Source organism: Canis lupus, chromosome 10, assembly GCF_003254725.2.
Source record: "Canis lupus dingo isolate Sandy chromosome 10, ASM325472v2, whole genome shotgun sequence".
In the NCBI taxonomy this organism is placed as follows: domain Eukaryota; kingdom Metazoa; phylum Chordata; class Mammalia; order Carnivora; family Canidae; genus Canis; species Canis lupus.
The window spans coordinates 34,695,244-34,720,801 of record NC_064252.1 but is presented as its reverse complement, the minus strand read 5'-3'; the positions used below and the strand labels follow the sequence as shown (position 1 = coordinate 34,720,801).

The 25,558-nt window shown below is 46.1% G+C and overlaps 1 protein-coding gene across 4 annotated transcripts in view; it reads left to right on the top strand.

The window, feature by feature from the left end:
* TXNRD1 (thioredoxin reductase 1) overlaps window positions 1-23,788 on the top strand; it is a 138,819-nt gene extending 115,031 nt beyond the window's left edge. For 3 of the 4 annotated variants that reach the window (XM_025462356.3, XM_025462409.3, XM_025462397.3), the window contains one exon: window positions 757-2,685. In XM_025462356.3, the coding sequence (XP_025318141.3) occupies window positions 757-819 (63 nt within the window). In that variant the 3' untranslated portion in view covers window positions 820-2,685. Of the gene's footprint in view, window positions 1-756; window positions 2,686-20,330; window positions 20,390-22,337 lie in introns of those variants that run through there. The other variant, XR_004803067.2, reaches the window with a different exon arrangement.
* Window positions 23,789-25,558: the final 1,770 nt, after the last annotated feature.

Below are 25,558 nucleotides of genomic sequence, written 5' to 3'. Positions count from 1 at the left end.
ATCCCCCCTTCCATAAGCCTTTTTCCCCCCAGAGTTAGGAGTCTCTCATGGTTTGTCACCCTCTCTAATTTTTCCCACTCAGTTTCCCTCCTTTCCCTTATAATCCCTTTCACTATTTCTTATATTCCCTGTATGAGTGAAACCATATGATGATTGTCCTTCTCTGACTGTTTTATTTCACTCAGCCTAATACCCTCCAGTTCCATCTACATCGAAGCAAATGGTGCGTATTGGTCCTTTCTGATGGCTGAGTAATATTCCATTGTGTATATACCACATCTTCTTTATCTGTTCATCTGTCGAAGGACATCGAGGCTTCTTCCACAATTTGGCTATTGTGGACATTGCTCCTATGAACATTGGGGTGCAGGTGTCACGGTGTTTCACTGCATCTATATCTTTGGCGTAAATACCCAGTAGTGCAATTGCTGGGTCTTAGGTTCACCATGCATTTCTTTGAGAGAGTTGGCCGGCAACCGGGATGACACATTTAATTGTTTTAATCACTCTCATGAAAATAAAATTCTTCATTAGATAAAACTTAAATTTTTTTCCTCTTTTACCTTGTTTTTAAAATACATCTCCCCTTTTATCCTCTGAAAAAGTTGTGATACCTTTGGTCATACTTCTTTTCCATTTTGTTCACTGTAAGTAGTCCTCTGAGTCCATCTTAGTAGGTTTGGTGTTACTGGCACCGCTCCCTGGTGACTTCTTGGCTGGGGTGTCTGAACATCTCCTGTTCTGTCCTTCCCGCAGGTATTCACGACCTTGTCAGTGACCAAGCGCTCTGGGGCAAGCATCCTCCAGGCTGGCTGCTGAGGTTAAGCCCCAGTGTGGATGCTGCTGCCAATACTCCAAACCACTGCTGTGTTTCCTTGCCCAAACCCAAGGGGAAGTTTTTAGGAAGGTCTTGGGCTTTGGCACCTGGACGTCCTGTGCGCACAGCACCCAAGGCCCCCTTGGATCTCCTGGGCAGGAGGTGGTGAATGGAAGGCAGGCAGCGTCACACTGGGGTCACCGTGAAGGACTGGAACTGACATTCGGCATGCATCGGCGTGGTGCGTCCATGAAGTCACTGGCCTCAAGCCATGCGGTGGGCAGTGATGGAGCAACTGTCGAGCAGTTTTAGTGTGATCTTTCCTTTCTGAGTTTGCCTATTCTCACTGTTAAGCTTTTTAATGTTGATTCCTTTTTTTTTTCCCTCCAAGGTGTAAATGATACTAGAGAGGAGAAATGTTAGCAGTTGGTTTTTGTTCAAAAGCAGGTCTTGAGTATGCAAGTAAGGTGCCTTGTGCACGGGAGGCGTGGTTTGGTCACTTGGAGGCTGCTTAGGCTTGTCCTGCACAACAGAACTGTGCCAGGATTCCAGTGTCCTGTCCTTTGTGACCAACCTATCATTCAGTGTCTCCCCTCAGGGGTTTTGTGTCAGAACAAGTACAGTTATGACAAGATCTGGCCACATTTGTCCCATTTGCTACATCACCTACTGTTCTTAGTTTTAATGCTGTTTAGGAAAAAAGGTGGCTCCTTGGCCAGCTTGTTTGAAGTAATACTCCACTGCGCAGACCTAGTCAGAGAGGAGGTTTCCCACCAGGACTCACCGTGGAGGCAGAGGTGCACCTTTAAATGGGGAGGAACAATAAATATTTTCCTTTATTTAGTGTATCGTGTTGGTCTAAGTGAGCTCTTTCTCAGTAAGAAACATTTAACTTGGGTAATACTTTTTGGGGGTAACCTGAGCTTTAAGCTAAAAACAAAGACTATCACAGCCTTACTTTTCATGTGTGTTACATATCTATCCCTTCCTATGAGCTGTGTTCATAGGAAAATAGGTCCCCCACACTTACGATTCAACTCTGTTATGGTAATTGATGTTTTAAGGAAGTATTAATGTCCTAAGTTATTATTTTTGAACACAGGTGGACGTGAAGGATTTTCATTTAAAAACCAAATGGTTTTGACTTTTTTTCTGTTGAATGAATGACTGATCCTGGCAGAATTGTGGTCAAAGCATTCCAGCTTGTAGCATGACAGAGAGGGTTGGCTCTGCAGTTCGAGATTCCTACATGAATGTGCTGACTATTCCACGATGACGTGTGGGCCACTTTGTCTCTCAAAGTTGGATCTGCACCATATGCTGTGGCTGTCAGGCCCCTGCCAGCCCATCACCTCCTCTCAGCTCGAGTTCTCAGCAGCAACGCTGAGTGGCAGTACATTTTTTGGTCACCTCAGGGAACTTCTGCATCTGCCTGGCATGTAGTCAGCAGGGTGCCTACCCCTGTCCCACACGGCTCTGCCTCACGCCCTCACCCATATGGCTCTTTGAAGAGCACAAAAAGGAAAACGGGGATGTGGGGGGGAGGGGACAACAACTGAGGCAGTTGACTGTGTTCAGCTTTATTTATTTTTTTAATCGATTTTTTTTTTCTCCAAGACTACCAGTCTCAGAAGTTAGAACAATAGGCAGTATGATATGTTTGTGCCTAATCATGTTGTGATTCTTTCTTCTTAGTAGAATGGAATGTTTGGCCCCCATAAGAAGGATTATACTTGATAGACTTGTCTTATTTAGGTTCTGTAATTGCCCACTGTACTGAGATTCATATTAAATTCCATGTATTTTTGTTATGTATCTTCTGGGGAAAAAAAAAAAAACTGTGAAACATTAAAAGGTATTAATATGCACCCTGTGTGTGTTCTCAGGATTCTTTGCACGAGTGCCGGCTAGATTTCAGGCTTTGTGTTGACGATGATGATGACTCACTGCTGAAGAAGCTCCACTGAGGCCACTAAGGTGTATTTTTCCATGTTGTTGGCTTTTCCGATTCCATTTTCCAGTTTACTATGATTTTCCCACTCAGTCTTGATCTTTAGGGCGGCAAACTCCCACTCCACTGGCTATGCACCTGTCACTGCCCCACAGAGCAGCTTGCAGGCCTTCCATCCTTCCTCCCAGCAGTCCTTGGAGAGCAATCGACAAGTTATTGGCATTCCCAGCCTCTGGCCGTGTTGGGCATGGGGTAGGCATTCAGTACTTATTTACAATAATGCCAATCGTCATGCTCCACTTACTCATGTAAAGCACTTCATTTTCTTATGCATCAGTTGCAGTTGCTAAGCAGAAACTCCTCTATGTGTTCATTCTTAACCAAAAACCTTTCCAGAATATTTCTGTTCCACCCTGAGTGATTGCAGAGTGCTAACAGTCATAGTGTAATACGCACTCACCGTAGCCTGTGCTGGGTGCTGTGGCTTGACAGGCATGAGCTGCCTTCACCCTTCATCCTTAAACAGCTCTGTCCTAAAGTGCTCCTGTACCCACCCATTTATAGGTGGAGAAACTGGCCAAGGGTGGGAATCCCTGTTCAGGATTGCACAGCTAGTTAGTGATGTAGCAAGTATTGGAAACAAGAGCTAGATCTGTGACTTCACTGGGCCCTGCCTCTTCACCACCTTTCCTTACTGCCTCCCATCCACCTGTGACAAATGGGAGCTTTCAGGGTTGCTGGAGCCATTCCAGGGACTCTCCATTTTTCACACACATGGTGCAGTATCGTCGGCATGGTTAATACTTTGAGATGTCCTAGCACTTTTCCTGACTGGTTTTTACACTGCCAATTTATTTCCACACGAAAGCCAGGATTTTATTGCTCAGATTCCCTTGCTCCAAGCCGTCAGGATCTTCCAGAGGCCTCTAAATAGGCCCTTAGCCCCCTGCCAGACACCAGGCTTGTGCCCTGTACCTCTGACCTTGGCTTTCACGTGCTCGTCTGGTCACACTAGCTCTGTGCTCCACACACACTCTTCCCCTGACCTCCCTGCTGCTCTGGACTGCCTCCATCAAGAATTCTCCTTATACACATCGTGGTACTCTGTGCTTTCTCTAGAGCACTTTGAATTACTCCGCATAGAGACTGGTACATGTGTCTTCTCATCTGTCTTTACTTCTTAATAATCAGGGTTCTCTACCTCTTTCTGCCCCCCAGCTTGTAGCACAAGGCCACATGTATGCACAAGAGCAAGTGCACTGCAGAAGCACCAAAAAAAAAAAAAAAAAAAAAGTTTGTAATTGGCTTGGCTGGTGGAGCCTTAACCTTGGATCAGATCCTGTCGGAGATGGCCACTTTAAGGGAGCCTGTTAATCTCTTACTCTTATCTTAGGAACCTTTGATGCAAATGTTAATGAGAGTAGAAAGGGCAGGAACAGAAAAACTGGTCCACCTCAGCAATGAGGAAAAAGGCAAACTAAACTGCTTGGAGGCACCATTGCGTTGCAGCTACCTGGCAGATTTTATGTCTGACAGTAACCAAATGTTGGCAAGACGTGGAGCATGGAACGTTTATGTATTGCCAGCAGGAGTGTACATTAATGGGTACAGTCACTTTGGGAAACTTTTGGAGCAGCCCCAAAAGCCATCAGACAAGAATGGACACACAAATTGTGTCTCCATGTAACAAGACTACAGCAGCAAAATAATATGACAGATGAGTCTAAAGCAGCACTGAGTGAAAACGTCAGTGTGACCCTACTGCCTACACAGGCAGGACGAAGCAATGTTTAGAGAGAAAATTGGTGTAGAACAGTAAGGGAAAGCAAAAGCATGAAAATTCAAAATGAAGAATATGTAGAGTACAGGCTGGTGGTTGCCTAGGAAGGGATAGAATGGAGGGGGTGGTCAAGAAGGGACATGTAGGAACTAAAGGATTCTTTGTTTTAAGATTATTTGTTTAAGAAGGAGTATGAACTGGGGCAGAGGGAGAAGCAGACTCCACTGAGCACAGTTTCCTAACATGGGGCTCTCAGATGCTTAACGACTGAGCCACCTAAAGATTTTTTTTTTTTTTTAAGAAAAAAATTTTTTAAATTTTATTTGACAGAGCAAGAGAGCACAAGCAGGGGGAGCAGCAGAAGCAGAGGGAGAAACAGGCTCCCCACTGAGCAGGGAGCTCCAGGTGATATGGGACTCGATCCCAGGACCCCGGGATCATGACTTGAGACATCCAAGGGCCCCTTAAAAGCTTCTTACTTAACCCATGTGGAAGACTTCTGTATCTGTTGTATCATTTATGTTTACAAAAGTTCCTTAGTATCTACTCGGTAGCTCATTCAGACAACTTCAAAAGGACAGGGGTGGGGGGCAGCTTGAATATTAGTAGAATGCCAGGGAGCAAGAATGAATCCACTGAAGTTCTGCCCTGGGAGCTAGGAAACCACACTCTAAGAGAATAGTATATTGTGCTTCACTTTATTGTGCTTTGCAGATCCTATGTTGTTTGTTTTTTGTTTGTTTTTACAAATTGAAGGTTTCTGGCAACCCTGCATAGTACTGGTGCTCTTTGTCCAATAACAATTGCTCACTTTGTGTCTGTGTCACATTTTGGCAATTCTTGTAATATTTCAAACTTGTTCATTACCATATTTGTTACAGTGATCTGTCATCTGTGATCTCTGATGTTACTGTTGTGATGGGTTAGGGGCACCATGAACCTTGCCCACACAAGACAGTAAACTTAATCTATAAATGTGTGTTCTGAATGCTCCACCAGCTGGCCATTCCCCAGTCTCTCTACGTCATCTTTTCCATGAGACACTAAAGTGCTGAAATGAGGCCAGTTGATAACGCGACAGTGACCTCCACGTGTTCAAGCGAAAGAAGAGTCATGTGTTTCTCACTTTAAGTCAGAAACTAGAAATGATTAAGCTTAGTGAGGAAGGCATGTCAAAAGCTGAGACAGGCTGGAAGCAAGGCATCTTGCACCAAACAGCCAGGTTTTGCATGCAAAGGAAGAGTCTGTGAAGGACATTTAGAGTGCTACTCCAGTGAACACATGAATGATAAGTGGAACAGCTTTCTTGCTGATAGGGAGAAAATTTGGTTTGGATTGAAGATCAAATCAGCCACAACATTCCCATAAGCCAAAGCTAACCCAGAGCAAGGCCCTAACTCCCAATTTTATGAAGGCTCAGAGGGGAGGCAGCTGCAGAAGAAAAATTTGGAGCTAGAAGGGGTTAGTTCATGAGGTTTAAGGAGAGAAGCCATCTCTATAACATAGAAACAGTGGTTTGTTTTTGTTTTTTTTAAAGATTTTATTTATTCATGAGAGACACAGAGAGAGAAAGAGGCAGAGACACAGGCAGAGGGAGAAGCAGGCTCCAGGCAGGGAGCCCGACGCAGGACTTGATCCCGGGTCTCCAGGATCAGACCCTGGGCTGAAGGCAGTGCTAACCCACCGAGCCACCTGGGCTGCCCAGAAACAGTGGTTTCTTGATAGAGAATCGACTCCCCATGAAGATGCTAAGAAGATCATAATGAAAACAAAGATTTAGAATAACACATAAGCTTAGTTAATAACACAGTGACAGAGTTTGAGAGGATTGACTCCCAATTTTGGAATTTCTACTGAGGGTAAAAAGCTACCAGATGGGCACCTGGGTGGTTCAGTTGATTAAGTGTCTAACTCTTGGTTTCAGCTCATGATCTCAGGGTCATGAGATTGAACAGCCTCGTCAGGCTCTGTGCTGAGTGTGGAGCCTGCTTGGGGTTTTCTCCCCCGCTCTCTGTTTCTTCCCACCCCCACACATGCACTCTTTCTCTTAAAAAAAAAAAAAAAAAAAAAACGCTGCTACCAGACAGCATCTCATGCTACAGAGAAATCGTTGGTGAAAGCAAGAGTCAATTGATAGAGCAGACTTCAATATTTTAAGAAATCTCCACAGCCACCCCAACCTTCCACAACTACTGCCCCAATCAGCAGCCAGCAACATCAAGGTAAGAACCGCCCCCCCCCACCAGCAAAAAGATTGTAACTCATTGAAAGCTCAGATGATGGCTATTTTATCAATAAAATATTTTTAAGTTTAGGTATGTACTTTCTGGCATAATGCTGTTGTGTACTTAATAAACTACAGTATAGTGTGAACATAACTTACATGCACCGAAAAAAACCAAACATATATTGTCGCTGTATTGTGATAGTCACTTTATCACAGTGGCCCAGAACCAGACCCGCAGTATTTCCGAGGTGTACCCGAACAGCGGAAGGTCTTTCCTGAACATCTCTCACCATAATTCCATCCCTGATATGAGATCTAGGAATGAGCAGAACATAAACCTAATTATGGGGTAATTGTGACACAGCAATGGGGGTTAGAGAAGGAGGTCATAAAATGAATAGCCCATATCTCTTCCCTTAAACCCACTTTAAGTCCGAGCACTCAACTTTTATTTATTTATTTTTTAAAGCTTTTATTTATTCAGTGAGAGAGAGACAGGCAGAGACAGGCAGAGGGAGAAGCAGGCTCCATGCAGGGAGCCCGATGTGGGACTCGATCCCGGGTCTCCAGGATCACACCCCCAGCTGCAAGCGGCGCTAAACTGCCGCACCACCAGGGCTGCCGAGAGCACTCAACTTTTAATATTTCATAGGATTTTATTTAGAAAAAGAAAAGAGCCTTTTTTTGTTTTGTTTTTAAACTTGAGATTCTACTGCAAGAAAGCGGGATTTTACTGCAGAGCCTTTCCTGCTAATGCTCCACAGCACTGATCCCATACACCGTCCTTTGGGTACTGTGGGGAGTCTCACAAGATGCTGAGTAGAGCGGGGTTGGGGTGTTTCTGGATCCCCTGGATGGCTGTGAGTGGTACCCCACCATGAACTGCCTTATTACAGCCATGTGCCTCTCAGGCACTATTTCCTAGTACTTGAGATTGGAAAGGCAGGTCAGCTCCTCCAAGTCCAGTTACGGGTGCAGGAGCTGAGGGCTCGACGTGAAGCTACCGCCTCGACATCAAGGTCAAGGTTAAACAGCTCAACATAGAGCTGGAACCAGAAGCCGTTGTGTTCCTGCTCTGTGCTTTCCCACAGCAGCATGGTACTGCTTTGTTCCTGCCACCATCTCCTCTGTAGATTCTTCCACATGTCTAAGAACACCAGCCATGTGAGCACACTCTTGATTGCAAGGGAACCAAGGGCACAAAAGCATGTGTTGACTTGGAAATATGCAGCAAATAGGTTGGTCATTGGCCTGGTGGCCAGCGCACAGAGGATGTGCAGAGTACAGCGGGGCATCAGAGCCCATGGTGTCACTTCCTTGTGGGCATGATGGGGGTATCTTCTTGGATATCAGGAAAATGAGGAAGAGCCTGCCTAGTCCTTGCAAGAGTGAAAATCCTGGGTGAGTTTGCTGAATGAGTGAGGAGACAGACACAGTTATGGAATGTTCCTTACATCCAAGGTGCAGTGGATACAGAGAGTGAATAAACAAGATGGTTAGTTTCTGTATCAACTCAACTGGATCATGGGATGCCCAGATATTTGGTGAAACGTTATTTCTGGGTGTGGTGTGAGAGTGTTTCTGAAGGAAATTAGCAGTGAATCAGTGGACTCAGTAAAGCAGTTTGCCCTCGGTGGGTGGGTGCCATTGAAGGCCTTAATGGAAGGAAGCATTCAGTTTGTCCTACCTGATTGCTTGAGCTGGGACATCAGTCTTCTCCTGCCCTTGGCCTTAGTGGAAGGGAGAATTCAGCCTGTCCTACCTGAGTACTTGAGCTGGGACATCGGTCCTCACCTGCCCTTTGGTACTCCTGGCCCTCAGAGCTCTGGACTCAGACTGAACTACACCCCCGGCTTCCCCAGGTCTCTCCAGCTGGCCCAGGCAGATCGTGGGACTTCTCGATTTCCATAATGGCATGAGCCAGTTTCTTATAAGAAATATTTTCCTATCCATATGGCCAGTAGGTCTAATTTCTCTAGAAAACTCTGACTAAAACTCTGAAGGTGTGTGTGCTCATCTGCCTTCAGCCCAGATCATGATTTCAGAGCCCTGGGATCAAGCCCCACATCAGGCTCCATGATCAGTGGGGAGCCTGCTTCTTCCCTCTTCCTCTTGCCCTCCCCCTGCTCATGAGCTAACTCTCTCTCTCTCTCTCAAATAAATCTTTTCAAAAATGCTATGCAGCAGGAACTGCTCTAGGCAGAATTCAACAGGAAGCAAAACATTACTAATCCTGTACAGCATAGTTGAGGGAAACAGGCAAAAATAAATAAGTCAATTGTATAAAACAGTAGCTGATGTTAAGTGCCAGGGAGAAAGGAACAGCTCATTCATTACATATTGTTTGCTAGGGCTGCCTATTAAAATACAACAGGCTGGGAGCTTAAACATAGAAATGTGTTTTCTCGTGGTTCTGGAGGCTAGAAGTCCAAGATTAAGGTTCTGGCAGGTTTGTTTTCTTGAGGCTCCTTTCTTTGGCTCACAGACAGCCACCTTCCTGCTGATCTCTTTCACGCCCTTTCTCTATGCTCGCCTCCCTGGTGTTTCTGATTATCCAAAATTTCCTCTTTTGGGACATTGGTCATATTTTATGAGGGCCCATCCACATGACCTCCTTTAACCTTAACTAACATCTGTAATCATCTTATCTCCAATATAGTCATATTCTGAGGCTTTAAGATGAGTTTTAGGGAGGATGCAGTTCAGCCCTGAACATGTTCATTCTCAAATATTTCAGTGCCCTATGCTAGACTTGTGTTGATGTGGAAATTAAGAGACAATATTGGTTTCCTTTTATTTTGCTTTAAAGATTGTGTTTATTTATTTGTTTGAGAGACAGAGAATGAGCGAGACAGCATGAGCAGGGTGAGGGGCAGAGAGAAGCAGATTCCTCACTGAGCAGGGAACCCAACGCAGGGCTTGACCCTGGGGACTCCAGGGTCATGACCTGAGCTGAAGGCAGACGTTTAACAGACTGGGCCACCCAGGAGCCCCTAATATTGGTTTCCTTTTAAAGTAAAATATATTAAATAGCAGTATAGTATGGGGGGAAAATCACAAAAGTGAGTATTTTAATGACTCTAGAAAACACTGAAAAAAGCCAAAATAATAAGGATACAGAATATCTGGATGACATAATCAATGAGCTTGTATTACTCTGCCCCTACAAATAGAAAATACACATTTTTCTTTTATGTCTATGAAGCATTTCTGGAAACCACAAAAGAAACCTTTGTACAGGGCAGCCCCCGTGGTGCAGCGGTTTGGCGCCGCCTGCAGCCTGGGGTGTGATCCTGGAGACCCGGGATCGAGTCCCACATCGGGCTCCCTGCATGGAGCCTGTTTCTCCCTCTGCCTGTGTCTCTGCCTCTCTCTCTCTGTGTCTATGAATAAATAAATAAAATCTTAAAAAAAAAAAAAGAAACCTTTGTACATTTCACAGAGATGTGCGATCACAACCATAATCTCTGATTACAGTGTATCAGAAGCAAAAATATAACCCAGAAAACTTACCCACCTGGAAACTGAGAAACAGTCTTTAAAAACTGGATCAAAGAAGTCACTGAAACTATAATAATTGAAAATAACAGAAAAGAATACTGATGGGGTATAGTTAAGGTCCTAGGAAAATTTAGAGCCTTTTAAAAAAATTTTAAGTAAGTGTTTTGTTCAACATGGGGCTTGAACTCACAACCCCAAGATCAAGAGTCTTGTGATCTACTGACTGAGCCAGCCAGGTGCCCCTATAGCTGTTTTTATTTTAAAAAAATTTAACCGATAAAAACAATTTTCCAAAAAAATAGAATAATGATCTGGTCCAAGGAACTGTTGTTTTTATGCCAGAGGCTAAGATGACAGATGGAAAAGGAATCTATGCCCCAGGCATTGTGCAGGGTGTTATAGACACTGTTTTAATTCTTACCACAGCCTAGATAGCCCTTATCCCCATTTTACATAGAAGAAACTGAGGCACAGAGAGATTCCATAATTTGCCTAACACTATATGATTCACATTACAGAACTGAGGTTGAATACAAAACCCAGAGCCCCACCCTAGACCAACAGAATTAGATCCCTCAAGGGATCAACCTGGAAAATCTAGATTTTTATCAAGTCCTACAGGTGATTCTTGTGAGTCAAATTTGGAAATACTTGAGTGCCTCCAGTGGAGAAGACTGCATCTCTGAACAGAACTGTACTGATAGCACAAGGGAATTTGGCATTCACTTGCCCAGGCACTTTGCACATGAGGTAGCTGTCATTCCTGCCCTGTTTTACAAATTAGGAAATGGGCATAGGGAGGTCAACGAACTTCTGCAAAGTCACAGCTGTTAAGTGGCAGAACAAGAATTTGAACCCAGCTAGCCTGGTCCAGGGCGTGTGTCCTTGGCTATTGGCTCTAGAAAAGAATACTGCATGTCCTCGGTGGAGACCCAGGTACAGCACTGACTGGGTTTGGTCAGGTGGAAGATGGGATGGTGGGGCTTGGGTTCATGAGGGAACGGCCATGCTGGGTTCCAAGTAGGTATCTACACAGGAAGGCAAATGGTAGCCACAAGGTTAGTTTTGCAGAGGTAGAGAAGTCTGGGCTGTTTTATCCACTAAGTGGTAGTGTTTATAAAACATTTCAGATCTTTAAAAAAAATGCTTCAAAATATGAAGGAAAAATGTCGACACAAAAATTGCAATGGAGACATCTTTAAACGTGCACATAATATTATCTCAGCCAATCAAATGCAATCAGATCCAGTTCCTATATATTTGCAAACATTATATTCAACATGGAAGGGGATGCATTGCTTATGTCTGGGATGATGTGGGGGCGACTTGCAAACAAATGCATAGGAAAACGAAGGCCTCAAAACAGCCTGGAGATGAAATGAGAAAAAGAGGCAGGAATTGATGGAAACTTTGGACAAAGAAAACAAAAGAACTGCACACCCAGGGCATTTCACAGGCAGCGGTTCGATTAATCTTTGTAAGAATCCTTGAGACTATTGTACCCGTTGTCCTAGTGAAAAAGGTGAGGTTCAAGGTCGGACCTCAAACATTTGTCCAAGCTCCCAGGGCTTGAAAGCACAAAGAGAAGGTGTGTCCCCTGGCGTCCATCTGTGTGAACAGCAGGCTGCTGCTTCTGCCTCCTGCTTATAATCGGTTACTTTTACTGGGACACAAACTATACTTGAATGAGTAAGTCCACAGAGCTAAAAAAGTATAGGACTTGCAAATCAAGAGGAAAGGACAATTTGACAGATGATGCTGGGAAAACTCTATCACTGTATGTATAACTGTAAAACTGGATCCTTGTCTAAAACCCTATAACAAAATTAGCCTTGAAACAGATTAACACTGAAATGCCTATGTGTGCTACAAACAGAAAATGTATATGGTAACATAGGAAACCATCTTTGTGATCTGGAGGTGGGAAGGACTTTGAAACCATGGTCTCAACACGTGAACCATAGACCAACAGCATCACAGGTTCTGATCCAAAGGGCCACCATGAAAAAGAGGTAATAGAGTCCCAGCAACACTGGGAAAAGACAACTTTCAGCATCTAAAGCTGACAAGGGGCCTAGACCAGATGCCACCAAGGAGTTCTGCTCAACCTTCAGGGGCCTGAAGGAAAACAAGCGGAGGACGCTGAGCTGGGAATTCTATGAAGAATCTGACAAGACCAGAGAGATGCAAGCTCACGAGTAACTAAGAAGTGAATCGAAATGACGAGAGGTCACCTTATCCTCATGAGATCTGGCAACATCAGAAGCTGATTGATGCCTAACGAGGGGACTCTCAGGCTGTGCTGGTAAGAGTTGAGACAGACCAGCACCATGTACCTCATGACCTGGCCATTCTGCTCCAGGGCACCAGCCTCAGACAGTTCTCAGGTCCATAAGGGAACGTGCCTAACCTTGTCCACTGTAGCATCACTCTAGTGTGATGTCTCACCAAGAAACAACCCATGGGAAGGGAATTTTGTGGGTGCATCCGCCATCCCTTCCCTGGCATTCCTACTGTAGCGAATTTAAGCCTAATAGTTGTTGAAATGAATTTCTCATGGTAAAGTGAAGAGATAGGAAAATGATTAGGGATGTAATTGCCTTGCCTCCTGTGTGGCTCATGGAGTTTGATGACTGCCTTATTATAAATTTCTTTTTTCGAATCTGGTAGCACTCAGCCTGGGTCCATACCCAGGACAATTAAGCAAAGGAAGGGAAGAGAAAGCCAACAGCAGGTGTTGAGGGCCAGGCCTGCCAGGGCCCTCCCTGCTAGGTGTGGTCACGCAGCTCTGGGAGGCTGGCGTGGGGCCCTCCCACAGCCACACACAGATATCAGAGCTGCACTTCATAAACACTTTGCTTGCGGTTACCATCACCGACTCTGCTCTCCCTTGAGCCTCTGCAATAAGAAGGAAGCGCTTGTGAATGCACCCACTCTGCAGGGTGCCATCAGAGGCTCGGTCATGCCTTCGTCTCGGTTAGCTCACAGATGACCCCGAGAGCTGGGCATTATTGTCCTGTTTTTTTAGAATAATCTCTAGGTGTTGGCACAAGCACAGATTGTGGGCAGTCTTCTCTCTTCAGCAAATGAAATACAAAGGGAGGAAAAGATGGAAGGAAGCAGGTTCCTGAGTGAGCAGCCCCATAGCACCCTGCCCACCTCTATGTGCTGGATGAGAGGGAAAGAAACCTGTATGTGGATCCCTCTTTGAAGATTCGGCACCCGGGAGAAGTGGTCTCTCTGATGTAGCAGCTTAGCCTGCTCTCCAGCTAATCCAGCCACATAAATAATTTTTTTTTCCGGAGAATATTTAATGATCCAAGAAAACGCTTATGGTATATAGCTCATCAGGGGAAAAAAAGTCAGTATATAAAAGCAAGATTTTTAGGGCACTGAAACTATTCTGTATGGTGATATAATGATGGATGCATGTCATTATACGTTCGTTCAAACCCATAGAACGTACGATACCAAGAATGAACCCTGATGTAAACTTTGGACTTTGAGTGATCATGACATGTCAAATGTAGGTTCATGGATTGTAGCATTCTGGTCAAGATGTTGGAATTGAGGGAGGCTTGGGGCACCCAGGTGGCTCAGTGGTTGAGCATCTGCCTTTGGCTCAGGGCGTGATCCCAGGATCCTGAGATCGAGTCCGGCATCGGGCTCCCTGCAGGGAGCCTGCTTCTCCCTCTGCCTGTGTCTCTGCCTCTCTCTGTGTGTCTCTCATGAATAAATAAATAAAATCTTTAAAACGAAAAGAAAAAACCCAGTTGCATAGATGCATGCCAAGTACGAAGACCCACACATTTTTCCGTGGAATGGGCTTAACCTTCTCATGGCTTGCTGAGAGGTCCACGTGTTTATTTGAAGGCAGCCCCCGGGACACGGAGGTTTTTGTGACTAGTGAACAATTGTCTGTAAGATACTTGGATGGGTTCCCAGGGCTCAGCCAGGTCTACAGTTCTCATGATCCCTGCAACTGATGAATGAGCAAGAATCTAGTGATCAAAGGAAAACCGGGTCTGTCACTGTGTGACTATCATGTGGCATCACAGTGACTCTGACAGTGGCAGGCATTTCTGAGCATGTTTTCATTTGACCCTGTGAAATTAATCCTAGAATTGTTCTGTGCGATGGTAAACACATCCCACCTCTTTTGAATCTAACACGGCTCCTAAAACGAATCCACGTGCACGAGAGTGGTCCAGGGTCTGAGTCACAAGGGTCCATCCTGAGAGTCTGCGTGTATCTTCCAAAATTGGAATTTAGTTATGGATAAATGACAGTAAGTGGTTCTCTCTCAATTTTGTTCCTTAGATTTATGAGGTGTTGTGTCTGAGAAGAATGAGGGCGTTCATTGTATTTATAATGAAATTCATTAGTGCACAAATAAAATGCATGAATATTCTATTCATGACTATTAAGTGCTTCCAGCTGGGCCAATGTGGCACAGATAGGAGCTCGGAGTCGTTGGTCCATTTCTGCAGCTTCTCTGCTCCTTTGCTGAGACCCATGTGGGGCCCCACAAGCCCTCCCGCAGTCACGTGTGCATGCCCCTGCACCGAGGCCCCCCACACAGTGGAAGGACAGTCTCCAGACGATATGTTCTTTCTGAAAGCAGATACACGTCAGGCATGATGTAACGGAAGCTCCTCCACGTGGGGGCAACAATAGAAACTGAGGGGCTCGAAAGCTTCTGATGAGCCTAGGAGACCAGAGGCCAGGATCCCACCTCCAGATCCCTTTGACAGGGCCTGTGCCCTCCACCTGGGCTCCCCTTCCTTTCCGGGGGACAGGGTGCCAGGGAGGGGGCTGCTCCGACACGACACGACACATTTGGCTCTGAACCAAATGCCTCCAGCCTCTGCCACTGGTCACCACAGGCGGGCAACCAAGAGAGGCAGTGAAGCCTGGCCCTGGCCCCGTGCAGAGCAGGGCTGGGGGCTGTGTCGTCTCTGTGCATACACCTGACACTGTGCTTTACTCAAGTGACCCCTTCCTTCCTTTAAGTGTGAACGCATGCATCTATGTGTGTATGTATGTAATCTCCACACCCATGGTGGGGCTTGAACTCACGACCCGAGACCAAGAGTCATGTGTTCTACTAACAGAGCCAGCCAGGCGCCCCTGAACACATTTATTTGAAAACAAAACCATACATCAAAATCATAAACAGAGACCAGCTTTACTTGCCATAAATAAATATTAATTTTAAAACAAATGCAAAAAATGCATATTGCATATACTCGCAGTGCATGAGATATTTCTGGAAGGCCACATAAGAAGCACTCGGGGATCACCTAGGAGAGAAGGAAAAGCTGATGGCCGGGGCGGGAAACCACTTTGAGTGAAGATTCCTGGGTGATCCCATTTATACTTTCTGCCTTTGGAATTAAACAAAAATAAATGGTTTGAAAAAAAATGCAGTGAAAAAAAAAGTTGGCATTACATTCTGACTACATAGCATTGCCTCCGTTTTTTTTTTTTTTTTTTGTATCAGCTCTATTCATGACTGGCAAAAATTGGAATCAAACAAATGTCTTTCAATAGATAAACTAGGGTACATCTACACAATGGAGTATTATTCAGCTATAGGAAGAAATGAACAATCACGTTACAAAAACACACAGAGGGGGGCGTCTGGGTGGCTTGGGAGGCTAAGGGTCTGCCTTTGGCTCAGGTCATGATCCCAGAGTCCTGGGTTTGAGCCCCACATCAGGGTTCCTTGCTCAGGGGGTGTCTGTTTCTCCCTCTCCTCCCCACCCTCAATTGTGCTCTCTCTCTCAAATGAATAAACAAAATCTTTTTTTTTTTAATAAACAAAATCTTAAACACACACACACACACATACACACACACTGAGGAACCTTAGATGCATATTGCCAAGTGAAAGAAGCCAGTGTGAAAATACTACATACTGTATGATTCCAACTATCAGACATTCTGGAAAAGGCAAACTATGGAGGCAGTAGGATAAAGATCAGTGGTTGCCAGGCGTTGAGGGAGGGAAGAACAGAGGGGTCAGTAGGTAGAGCACAGAGGATCTTCAGCATGGTGATATGATTCTGTATGACCATATCATGGTGGATACATGATATCATGTCTTTGTAAAACCCATAGAACTGTGGATAACAAAGCGAGAATCCTAATGCAAAGTGTGGCTCCTTAATTATAACAAATGTGCCACACCAATGCAGGATATTAATAATAGAAGAATCTGAGGGATGGAGTAGATGGGAAGTCTGTACTTTCTGCTTTTATCTATAAATCTAAAGCTACTCTAAAAAATAGTCTATTTTTATAAGTAGGTTCCATGCCCAACATGGGGCTCAAACTCATGATCCCAAGATTTAGAGTTGCATGCTCCACTGACTGAGTCAGCCAAGTGCCCACTTTACTGTGCTGCTGGGACCCCTGGGCAGTTAAGGTACTCCTGGAGATACTGGGGGTGTTAACACCTGCTATTTGTCCTCACTTGGAGATGTTGAAACACTTGGAAAATTTCTTGTTGGAACTAGAGTCAAGATTTGAGAATGACTTTTAGGTGTAAATGAAATTTCTGCCTCGTAATTTTTGGTGAGACACTGCAAGGGAACTACCTCCTGATGTAGAGGCTTTTTTTTTCCTCCTCCCAATTTTATTGAAATATAATTGACATACAGCAGTGTATAAGGGGTGCAGCATAATGATCTTACAGTTCCAACATTTTCTGGATAGAACGACTTTTTGTTGTAATTAGAATTCAGGGTGGGTTTCTGCTTTCTGCTACTTACTCATGCCTTATTTTCCCCAGGATTATAAATATCAAGGGGGTCAGATTATATTCCCACATTGCTGTAGAGTTTTGTTGGATTATTGATCTTCTACCACTAATTATTTCATAGCATTGCCTCCTGAAGGGGCTCAGCCTCAGGCCTCTACCATAAAGAGGATTAGATGGCAGCGGAGGGGGTAAGGAGACTACAGCATCCAGCTGAGACTTTCTTTGATGTAATCAGAGAAAAACAGTAAGAAGCCTCTCCCCACTCTGTTACTCATACTCTGTTACTCATGCTGTTCCCTTCCACCCCTGGTCAAGCTCCCCCCCGCCCTCAGCTTCCCAGCCGCCCTAACTGGTGGTCAACATTGTTCCAGGAAGAGAACAGGCTCCAGGAAGTCAGAACTGAAAGCAGGCTTAGAGGCCTCCCACCGAATATTCCTAACCGGGGTCTTGCATCCTCACACACACACCTGTGAAACCCCTGACGTTTTATGCGAGGAACTTTTATGCTCATATATATTTTCCAGGGAGATGGTGCCTGGTCTTTTTCAGGTTTACAAAGAATTCTTCAGCTTCTAAAATCCACCCATTTTGCAGGAGCACGTTTGTGAAGGTTGGGAAGGAGTGACTTCAAAGACGCGCAGCTCATGCCTGGTAGCAGCGTCAGACCGAAGGCTCTTGGCGTCTCTCAGCAAACTCTTGTGGGATGCTCGTGGCTCCAGCATTTATGCAGTGATCAAATGTCACGCTCATGCAAAGCAAAGCAAGCTGAGTGTGGGAAAATTTGCTCTGATTGTGGGGAATGGGAATTTCTGACATCATCGACTACTGGGAATGGCTATGGCACTGGTGGCTTGCACTCCAAGGCACCTCTGTCATTCAGATTGCGTTCTTTTCCAAACATTAAGATGATTCAGAGATGAGAGTGTGCCTCAGACCTAGTTTTTCTGTAACTTTTAAGGTTGTGTCTCCACTAGAAAGTGGAGATGGAGGGCTGTGTTTTGGCCAGTGTGTTTCTGTAGAGACTCTGTTCTTTGGGAGGTTGGAGAGCCCTTCCTTCAGTTAATGGACGTGTTGACTGTATTGGAATCTAACCCAATAGTTCAGGGGAAGTAGTTCTTAACTAGGGGCAATTTTACTCCCAGCAGACATTTGTGTCTGGAGGCATTTTTGGTTGTCACAACTGGACACAGGGGGCCAAGAGAAGGTAGGATGGGAGTGCTATTGGCATTTTGTGGAAGAGGCCATGATGTTGCAAAAGCCTGCAATTCATGGTTCCTGCAACAAAAAATGAACCAGGCCAAATTGCCAACAGTGCTAAGGTTGAAATACCTTGCTCTAGGGTTGCTTTAGAATGTCTTCCAGAGCTGTTTCCAAGACTCCACACAAAAAACTCCACAGAAAATGAAGCAAAACTGGAGAGGTAGGCAAACCATAAGAGACTCTTAACTCTAGGAAACAAACTGAAGGTGGCTGGAGGATGGTTGGGGGGTGGGGTAACTGGGTGATGGGCATTAAAGAGGGCAGGTGGTAGAATGAATACTGGGTGTTCTGTGCAACTGATGAATCACTGAACTCTACCTCTGAAACTATAATACACTATATGTTATTTAATTGAATTTAAATTAAATTAAATTTTTAAAAGCCAACTCACAGAACCCTACAAGGATCCATGCATGCAGCACTGGGGTTGAGTAGTAGAAATATGTATTGCGAACTAATGTTAGCCAACTTCATTAGGCAAATGGCAATTTGGCAAGGTTTGGTTGATAGCAGAGGCTGGTGGTTGTTAGGGGTGGTACTCCCCGACTTTGCTCCCTGGTAGGAATGCTACCCACTTGGACTCACATGTATCAGCAAGGACCTGCAAAGCAATCCTACAGCCTGCTCACTCAGTCCCAATTCATAGTCCTTGTAGGTGCTCTACCTGTACCTTGGGTAAAAGGCTCATTAAGGCCAAGTGTCACCAAATCCTCTCAACTGGTGGCTGGACACAGGCCCTTTAGGAATGGAGCATACAGCGGAGGCCTGGGGGAGGGCGCCCTGGGCTCCATTTCCTGTTCACACATGGATGAGATGCCTCTAGCGTATGTCAGCCACCGCACGTATCTGAAAACCACAGATTTTACCAAGGAGAGCTCATTTCTAGCTTCCATGATGTTCCCTAGCCATGAATATTCACCACCAAAATCTATTTCTAATATCTATTATTGATAAGTAGCAAATTCTCCACTATGGACCAGGGATGAAGAGGAGCCCAAGTGGGTGGTGGCCCCTCCAGAGTATAGCCTTTCAACGGAAGGCCCCAACCACCCCCTGAAATGTGGGATCCTGATCAGGGCAGTTGGCCACCACTGGGGCAACCTACATCCCACAGTCTCCCCTACATCACAGTCTGTGGAGAAATTTTGAGGTAAATTCTGGTGGGCAGGGCTCCTGGAAGGCCTGAAGTCTTGTCTGGAGCTGGCGTGGGGACCAGGAAGGACGCGTGAGAAGCAAGATATGCAAGAGAAGCCCCCAGAGGAAGGGAGGCCATGGGGAGTTTTGCAACAGCAGCTCATCGGCCTTCGGTTGGTGGTCTTCCAGCTTGTCCATGGCCTTGTGTTCTGAGGACTGGGAACCGAAGCCAGAGAGCTTCTCCCCACAGCCCACCGGGCTTCAACCCAGAAGGGCATTGAAAAGGGCAACCCTGGGGATGCCTTGGTGGCTCAGTGGCTGAGCGTCTGCCTTCGGCTCAAGGCATGATCCCAGGGTCCTGGGATCAAGTCCCACATTGGGCTCCTCGCAGAGAGCCTGTTTCTCCCTCTGTCTGTGTCTCTGTCTCTCTCTCGGTGTCTCTCATGAATAAATAAATAACATCTTTAAAAAAAAGAAAGAAAGAAAAGGGAAACCCTGGTATTCAACAGGCTCTTCCTGTATCTGAAAAGATTTATCAGGGCACCTGGGGGGCTCGGTCAGGTAAGCATCTGCCTTCAGCTCAGGTCGTGATCCCAGGGTCCTGGGATCAAGTCCCGCATTGGGCTCCCTGCTCAGTGCAAAGCCTGCCCCACCCCCTGGTCATTCTCCCTCTTCCTCTCCCTCCCTCTCCCTCTCAAAGAAGCCCCGCTTTCCTTCCCCCCAAAATGGAAATGTTGTAGCATTTACCTTAGAGTCTTGGCATGTAGATCAGATGAGGTAATGGTTAGAGAGCACTTAGCACCGTGTTCGGCGCCCATACTAACTGTTTCATAAATGTTAACTGCTATTATTATTATTATTAATATTATTATCATTCACCTCTCTTCTTTCAAGGCCTAGAACCAGAGCCAGATCAGAAGAGGAGGGAAAAACGGCAGTTGCTGAGAGAACAGGTAAACCTCCTGTGCTAGATGGAGAGACGGGGGATTCCAAATTAGCAAGAGGTAGAAAGAGCTCCTGAAACCACCCAGTTATCTGCTCATTTATTCATTCAAAGCACATCATTAAGGATTTACTTTGCCCAAGTCCTGTGCTAGACTTGAGGGGTATGTCTGTGAATAGGGCTAGCAGGGTGTCTGCCCATGTGGAGCTTCCAGTCTAATGTGGGAAACAGACCTTCAGCAGATCATCGCATAAATAATTGTTTAATTACAACTGCAGTTAAATGACACACAATACAGTCCAGATGACTTAAAAGCATTTGAACACAGAGAACTGCTAGAGTCTGGAGGGTAGGGACATGGGAGACTGGGGGTAGGCATCCAGAAAATCACCCTGCACAGGCCAGAAGCAGGTGTTTGTTAAGAAAACGTGCATGGTTGGCTTGTGAGACTCCATGAGCATTTACACAGGTGGATGGAGGCCAAGGGTCACCAGATCCCCTCTGGACACTCAGCTGGTGTCCATGTCCCCTGACTTCGTCCAGTGACGATGCAGGACTGCACTCAGCTGTGCCTCAGGATGGGAGGGAAAGCTTACCGAGTATTACTTCAATCCAACTGAACACCTAAAGCTTCCATCCTAAAGCTTCCAACAGCTAAGATAGTTCACTCTTCCCTTTATGTGGCCAAAGTCCCAACTGGTTAGTGTCTGGAAAGTAACTGAGGGAGCCCTCTTGCTGCACACAAACACTTGGACCATTGACTCAGGAAAACATATTCACGGCTTGAAGGAAGTGCTAGTTATTCAGGGCAGTGGGGTTTTTTTGCTAGGTAGAATTTCTGCCACTACCGTACTATGGAGGCAGCGGTGAAAGGGCAGGGAGAGGCCAGGACAAGGCTCATGCTTCAGTGCATGTTCTGTTGATTGGCAATGGGACCTTGAACAAGACAGTGTCTCTGACCTCATTCGATACCTGAATAATGGAGATAATAGCACCCAAGTAGCACTCCATTGTTTAGAAATGTTTTTGCCTGCAAGGAACAAATACTCTTTAACAGGGGCCTAAACAGACGTTTCTTTTTCTCCCATAAGGAGAAGTCCCAAGGCAGGTGCTTTCAGCTATTGGAGCAGCAACTCAGTGATGTCAGGGTTCTGCTTTGGCTTCTTGGCAATTCTCTTGTCCTTTCCCTCATGGTCACAAGACGGCTGCTGCAGCTCCAAGCATCAAGTCCATATTCAGGGCACTAAGAAGAGAGGGTAAAAGAGGTGGAACTGCCTCTTTACCTTTTATGCAGCTATCCTAGCAATCCCCAGCAGACTTTTGCTTTTACCTCCCTGGCCAGAGCTATGCCCCATGACAACCTTGGGCTACAAGGGAGACTGGGCAAGTGAGGTTTGTTTTGTTTTGTTTTGAGCTTTTCCAATCTATTGGGTGGATTAGCCACACAAGGCAGAGATAACACCAGGCAGTGGAGAGAGGCAGGGGAGAAGCTGATCTTTGTTTCATGTCTGTCTTCCTCCTCCGGGCTCCATCACTCCCCTACAGTTTTAGAGGGATCAGAGAAGACTGTGGGCATGAAAGAGCTCTGTAATGTGCTACACAACAAGCTAGAGTCATGATTCAGAATATCAGAGCTGCTGAAAGGGAAAGCCAGGCTAACCACCCCGGAGCAGTCTGCATTCCCCTGTTTATTTGTTAGAGAAGGTTTGGCTGTGAGTTAGGTCATCATTAAGCATCCTAAGGATTTGCTTTAAAGCTTCACCTCTTGTGATCCCTCCTTGTTTTGTTTACTCTTTGTTCTCAGTGCAATGAGGGCCTCTTAGTGCTCCCTGCAAATAAAATTGGTGAAAAACCTTCTGGGTACATTTCAAGGTGCACAGGGGGCAGTGAAAGCCGGCTGGGCTGTGGCGTGTGTTAACTCATCAACAGAGAAAAAAAAACCCTCTCAATATTTGCAGGGAAGAGAAGTCTTCACGAGAAAGAAAGGCCACATTATGGAAATGGAATGTTCTATGCATGAGACATTTTAGAACCAAGGACAGTCAATAAAAAGGCTAAAAAGGGTTAAGTACTTTGGTACAAGAATAAGCCCCTGAAGAGTCAACTGGCTCAGAAATAACTGGAGACTTCCATAACTGGAGACTGCCCCTCCCTGCTGCTCCACGCCCACATTATACGGAGTAATGGACATTTCCCCGAGACTGGTGGAAAAATCTAGAAGTGTATATGCCAAAAGGACCGAGGGAAAATCCCCATGACCAATCACCACAGTGTCCTGTCCTAGCTGCTTTGTTCATCTTTGGTCCAAAAGGAATTAGAGGAGGTAGTGACAATTACAGCTTCTGAAGTCATACGGGCTGGATTCAAATCCTAGCTGAACCACTTGCTATGTTGTTTAACCTCTCTGGGCCTTGATTCCTCAGCTAGCAAAAAAGGTGATAATATCATTCCCCCTCACATGCTCGTCAGGAGGACTGAGCACTTGCCACTGTGAGTGGTGATCACGTGTGAACCATGGGCAGGTGGCAGATCTGGCCGTCAGGAGACTCGGGGTTTTCTTGGCTAGACCCAAGAATTCTTGCATGTGCCAAAAGACACATTTTCTTTCTTTCTTTCCCCTTTGGTATCGTGAGCAGTGATTTTGAAAGCAATCCATGCATCTGCAAGAAGGACGGGGGTGACCAGTGTAGCCAGCATAGTTCAGAGGCTGGGAACCCCAGCTTTGCCATCAGACCCATTTTGGTTGCAGCCAGTTGCTGCCACTTCCTAGTGTGATCCTGGAGAAGATGTGAAGATAGATGGTAAGTGCTCCCGGTCAGGGCTTTCCAGATGATTCCACAGGACAGTGACATCAAAAGGTTGGCCCCCTGCCTGACACACAGTAAGGCTTCAGTACATTAATTTAGCAACAATAAATCAAAAGCAACCTGGGGCTGAGGGCTCCCAACTGTCTGTACCGTCATCCACCATCACTGCCTTTGCTGCCCATCCCTCCATTTCCATGCAGGGTGGCGGGTGGGGACAGAGGGGGAACCCCTGGAGAAGCAGCATCCCGGCTTCATCCAGAGGAGAGGGATACCTGCTTCCGGAGCATGGCAGAAGGAGCTGTGCATGCTTACAGCATCGTCTCCCCTTGGGAGCCAGCCCGGCCCGTAGGAAGCCTACTTTCTACCCTCCCTGCTCCCCGAATCCCAGCACTTTTTTGCAGGGCCCGTCCCTGGGTGCATGAGCTGTAGGGAGGGGACAAGGAGAGGCCTACAGAGGCCTAGGGCACTCTGTCATGGGGTGGGCCTGGTCCCATTGCGGTGGGGCCTCAGCCCCCTCCGGCATTGCCAGAGCCTCTGTCTTCAGCCCAGCTCCTGTGGCAAGTCCTTCCCTGTGACCTACACATGCTCCGCTGGGGTGCGGTGTGGGGGAGAGAGGGGTGGTGGTGATTAGCCCCAATAATGTGTGTCCCAGGCCCCAATCTACTTTCTTGGCAGTGAATGCTACAATATCTGAATCAGAGGGTTATTGTATTCAAGAAAGACCTGCAGATCATTAAAAATACAGATTACTTAGCCTTTGTGGCAGAGACTGTGTCTGTTGTTGTTGTTGTTTTTTTTTTCTATTATCTCTAGGACCTCACATAATAGGTTACAATAAACATGTGTTGAGCACATAACTGAAAATTAAGTAGTCAGTATGCAAAAATCCCATAGGCATAGAGATGTTCGTTGTAGCATTATTTATAATATTGGAAAACTATTTTTTTACATTCTGGTTGAGAAATCTGTGGTATTGAATGCAATGAAATGGATGCAGTTATGAGAATTACCACGAAGAGCATAAAACCATGGAAAAGTGTTTACAGATGAAATTTTAATTTTCTTTTTTTTAAATTATTTATTTATTTATTTATGATAGTCACACAGAGAGAGAGAGGCAGAGACACAGGCAGAGGGAGAAGCAGGCTCCATGCACCGGGAGCCCGATGTGGGATTCGATCCTAGGTCTCCAGGATCGCGCCCTGGGCCAAAGGCAGGCGCCACCCAGGGATCCCTAGATGAAATTTTAAAATATGGTGATGAAAACAATATAACCATGCAACTCTAGATAAAGATGGGGAGGTGGGTTTAGAAAGAAAGTGATTCTTGTATCAAATTAGTGAGCTAAGAGCAAGCAAGCAACACTCGATGTGCCACAACGGCGTTTAGAATATTTTTAAAGTCTCTTAAAGAAACCCCTGCAGCAATTTCTAAACAGATGAGCCAGTCTGCTATTTTCCAGGGTCTATGTGGTGCTCTATGAAAGGCCTCATTGGACTGGGGGCTTTTGAAAATTTCCAGCTCCCCACCCCCTGGTGCAGACCTGGCAAAATTATTTTTGGCAAATGCAGGCTTGTCTCAGAACACAGTGCAAAGAGCCTCCAGCAACCAAGGTGCTATAATCTGTACTGGGAAAACGTCGTCAACAGGGGATTTGACAGAGTGCTTTTCAGGCTTTATTACCTAGTCTGTTCCTTCTCTTCTCCCCACCCCTCGCCCCAGTTTTAGTAAACAAGCCAAGCGTGCAGTTTTTCTGTCCTCCGGGTCTGTGTGGTTGCAACACGTGGAAGGAAGCCATGCACTGGCCCCTTCCCTCCTGTCTGCTCTGTCCCCGCAGCCGAGCCCAGACCCCTGGTTCCCCAGCCACTCCAGCTGCCTCCTGCCCCCTCCCACCGCGGCACCCACCTGCAGCCTGTCGGGGGGCCCTGCACTTGCAGAAAGCCAGCGGTTGCCCATTCTCACACCTCTTCCCGCTGGATGGCCCGTGGCCTTAAGGAGACAGTTTGTGAGACTCTTTGTGAGACCTGCTGGTGTCCTGCCCAGGTATTTGCTTGACTCGCTCCTGGAACTGCAGCCTCGAACTATCCAGGCCTTCATCTGCAACAACCACACTCTGTGGAGGTCCAAGGGAGGCTGGCCAGGGCTCTGCCGCACCCAGAGCACCCCAGCGCCACCCGGGCGGGCCGGAGCCATCTGGGGCCACTGAGAGGACATCCACGGAGGCTACCAATGGGCCCTTCGTGCTACCCAAATCTCTGAGCCTTCCACATAGGTGAGTTAGAGCGGACAGACTGGCAGGGCCGTAGTGTGTACCTGGGCCCACCTGGCATTGCGAGAAAAGGCCAGCCTTTCACTGCCCAGCTCTGCCATTT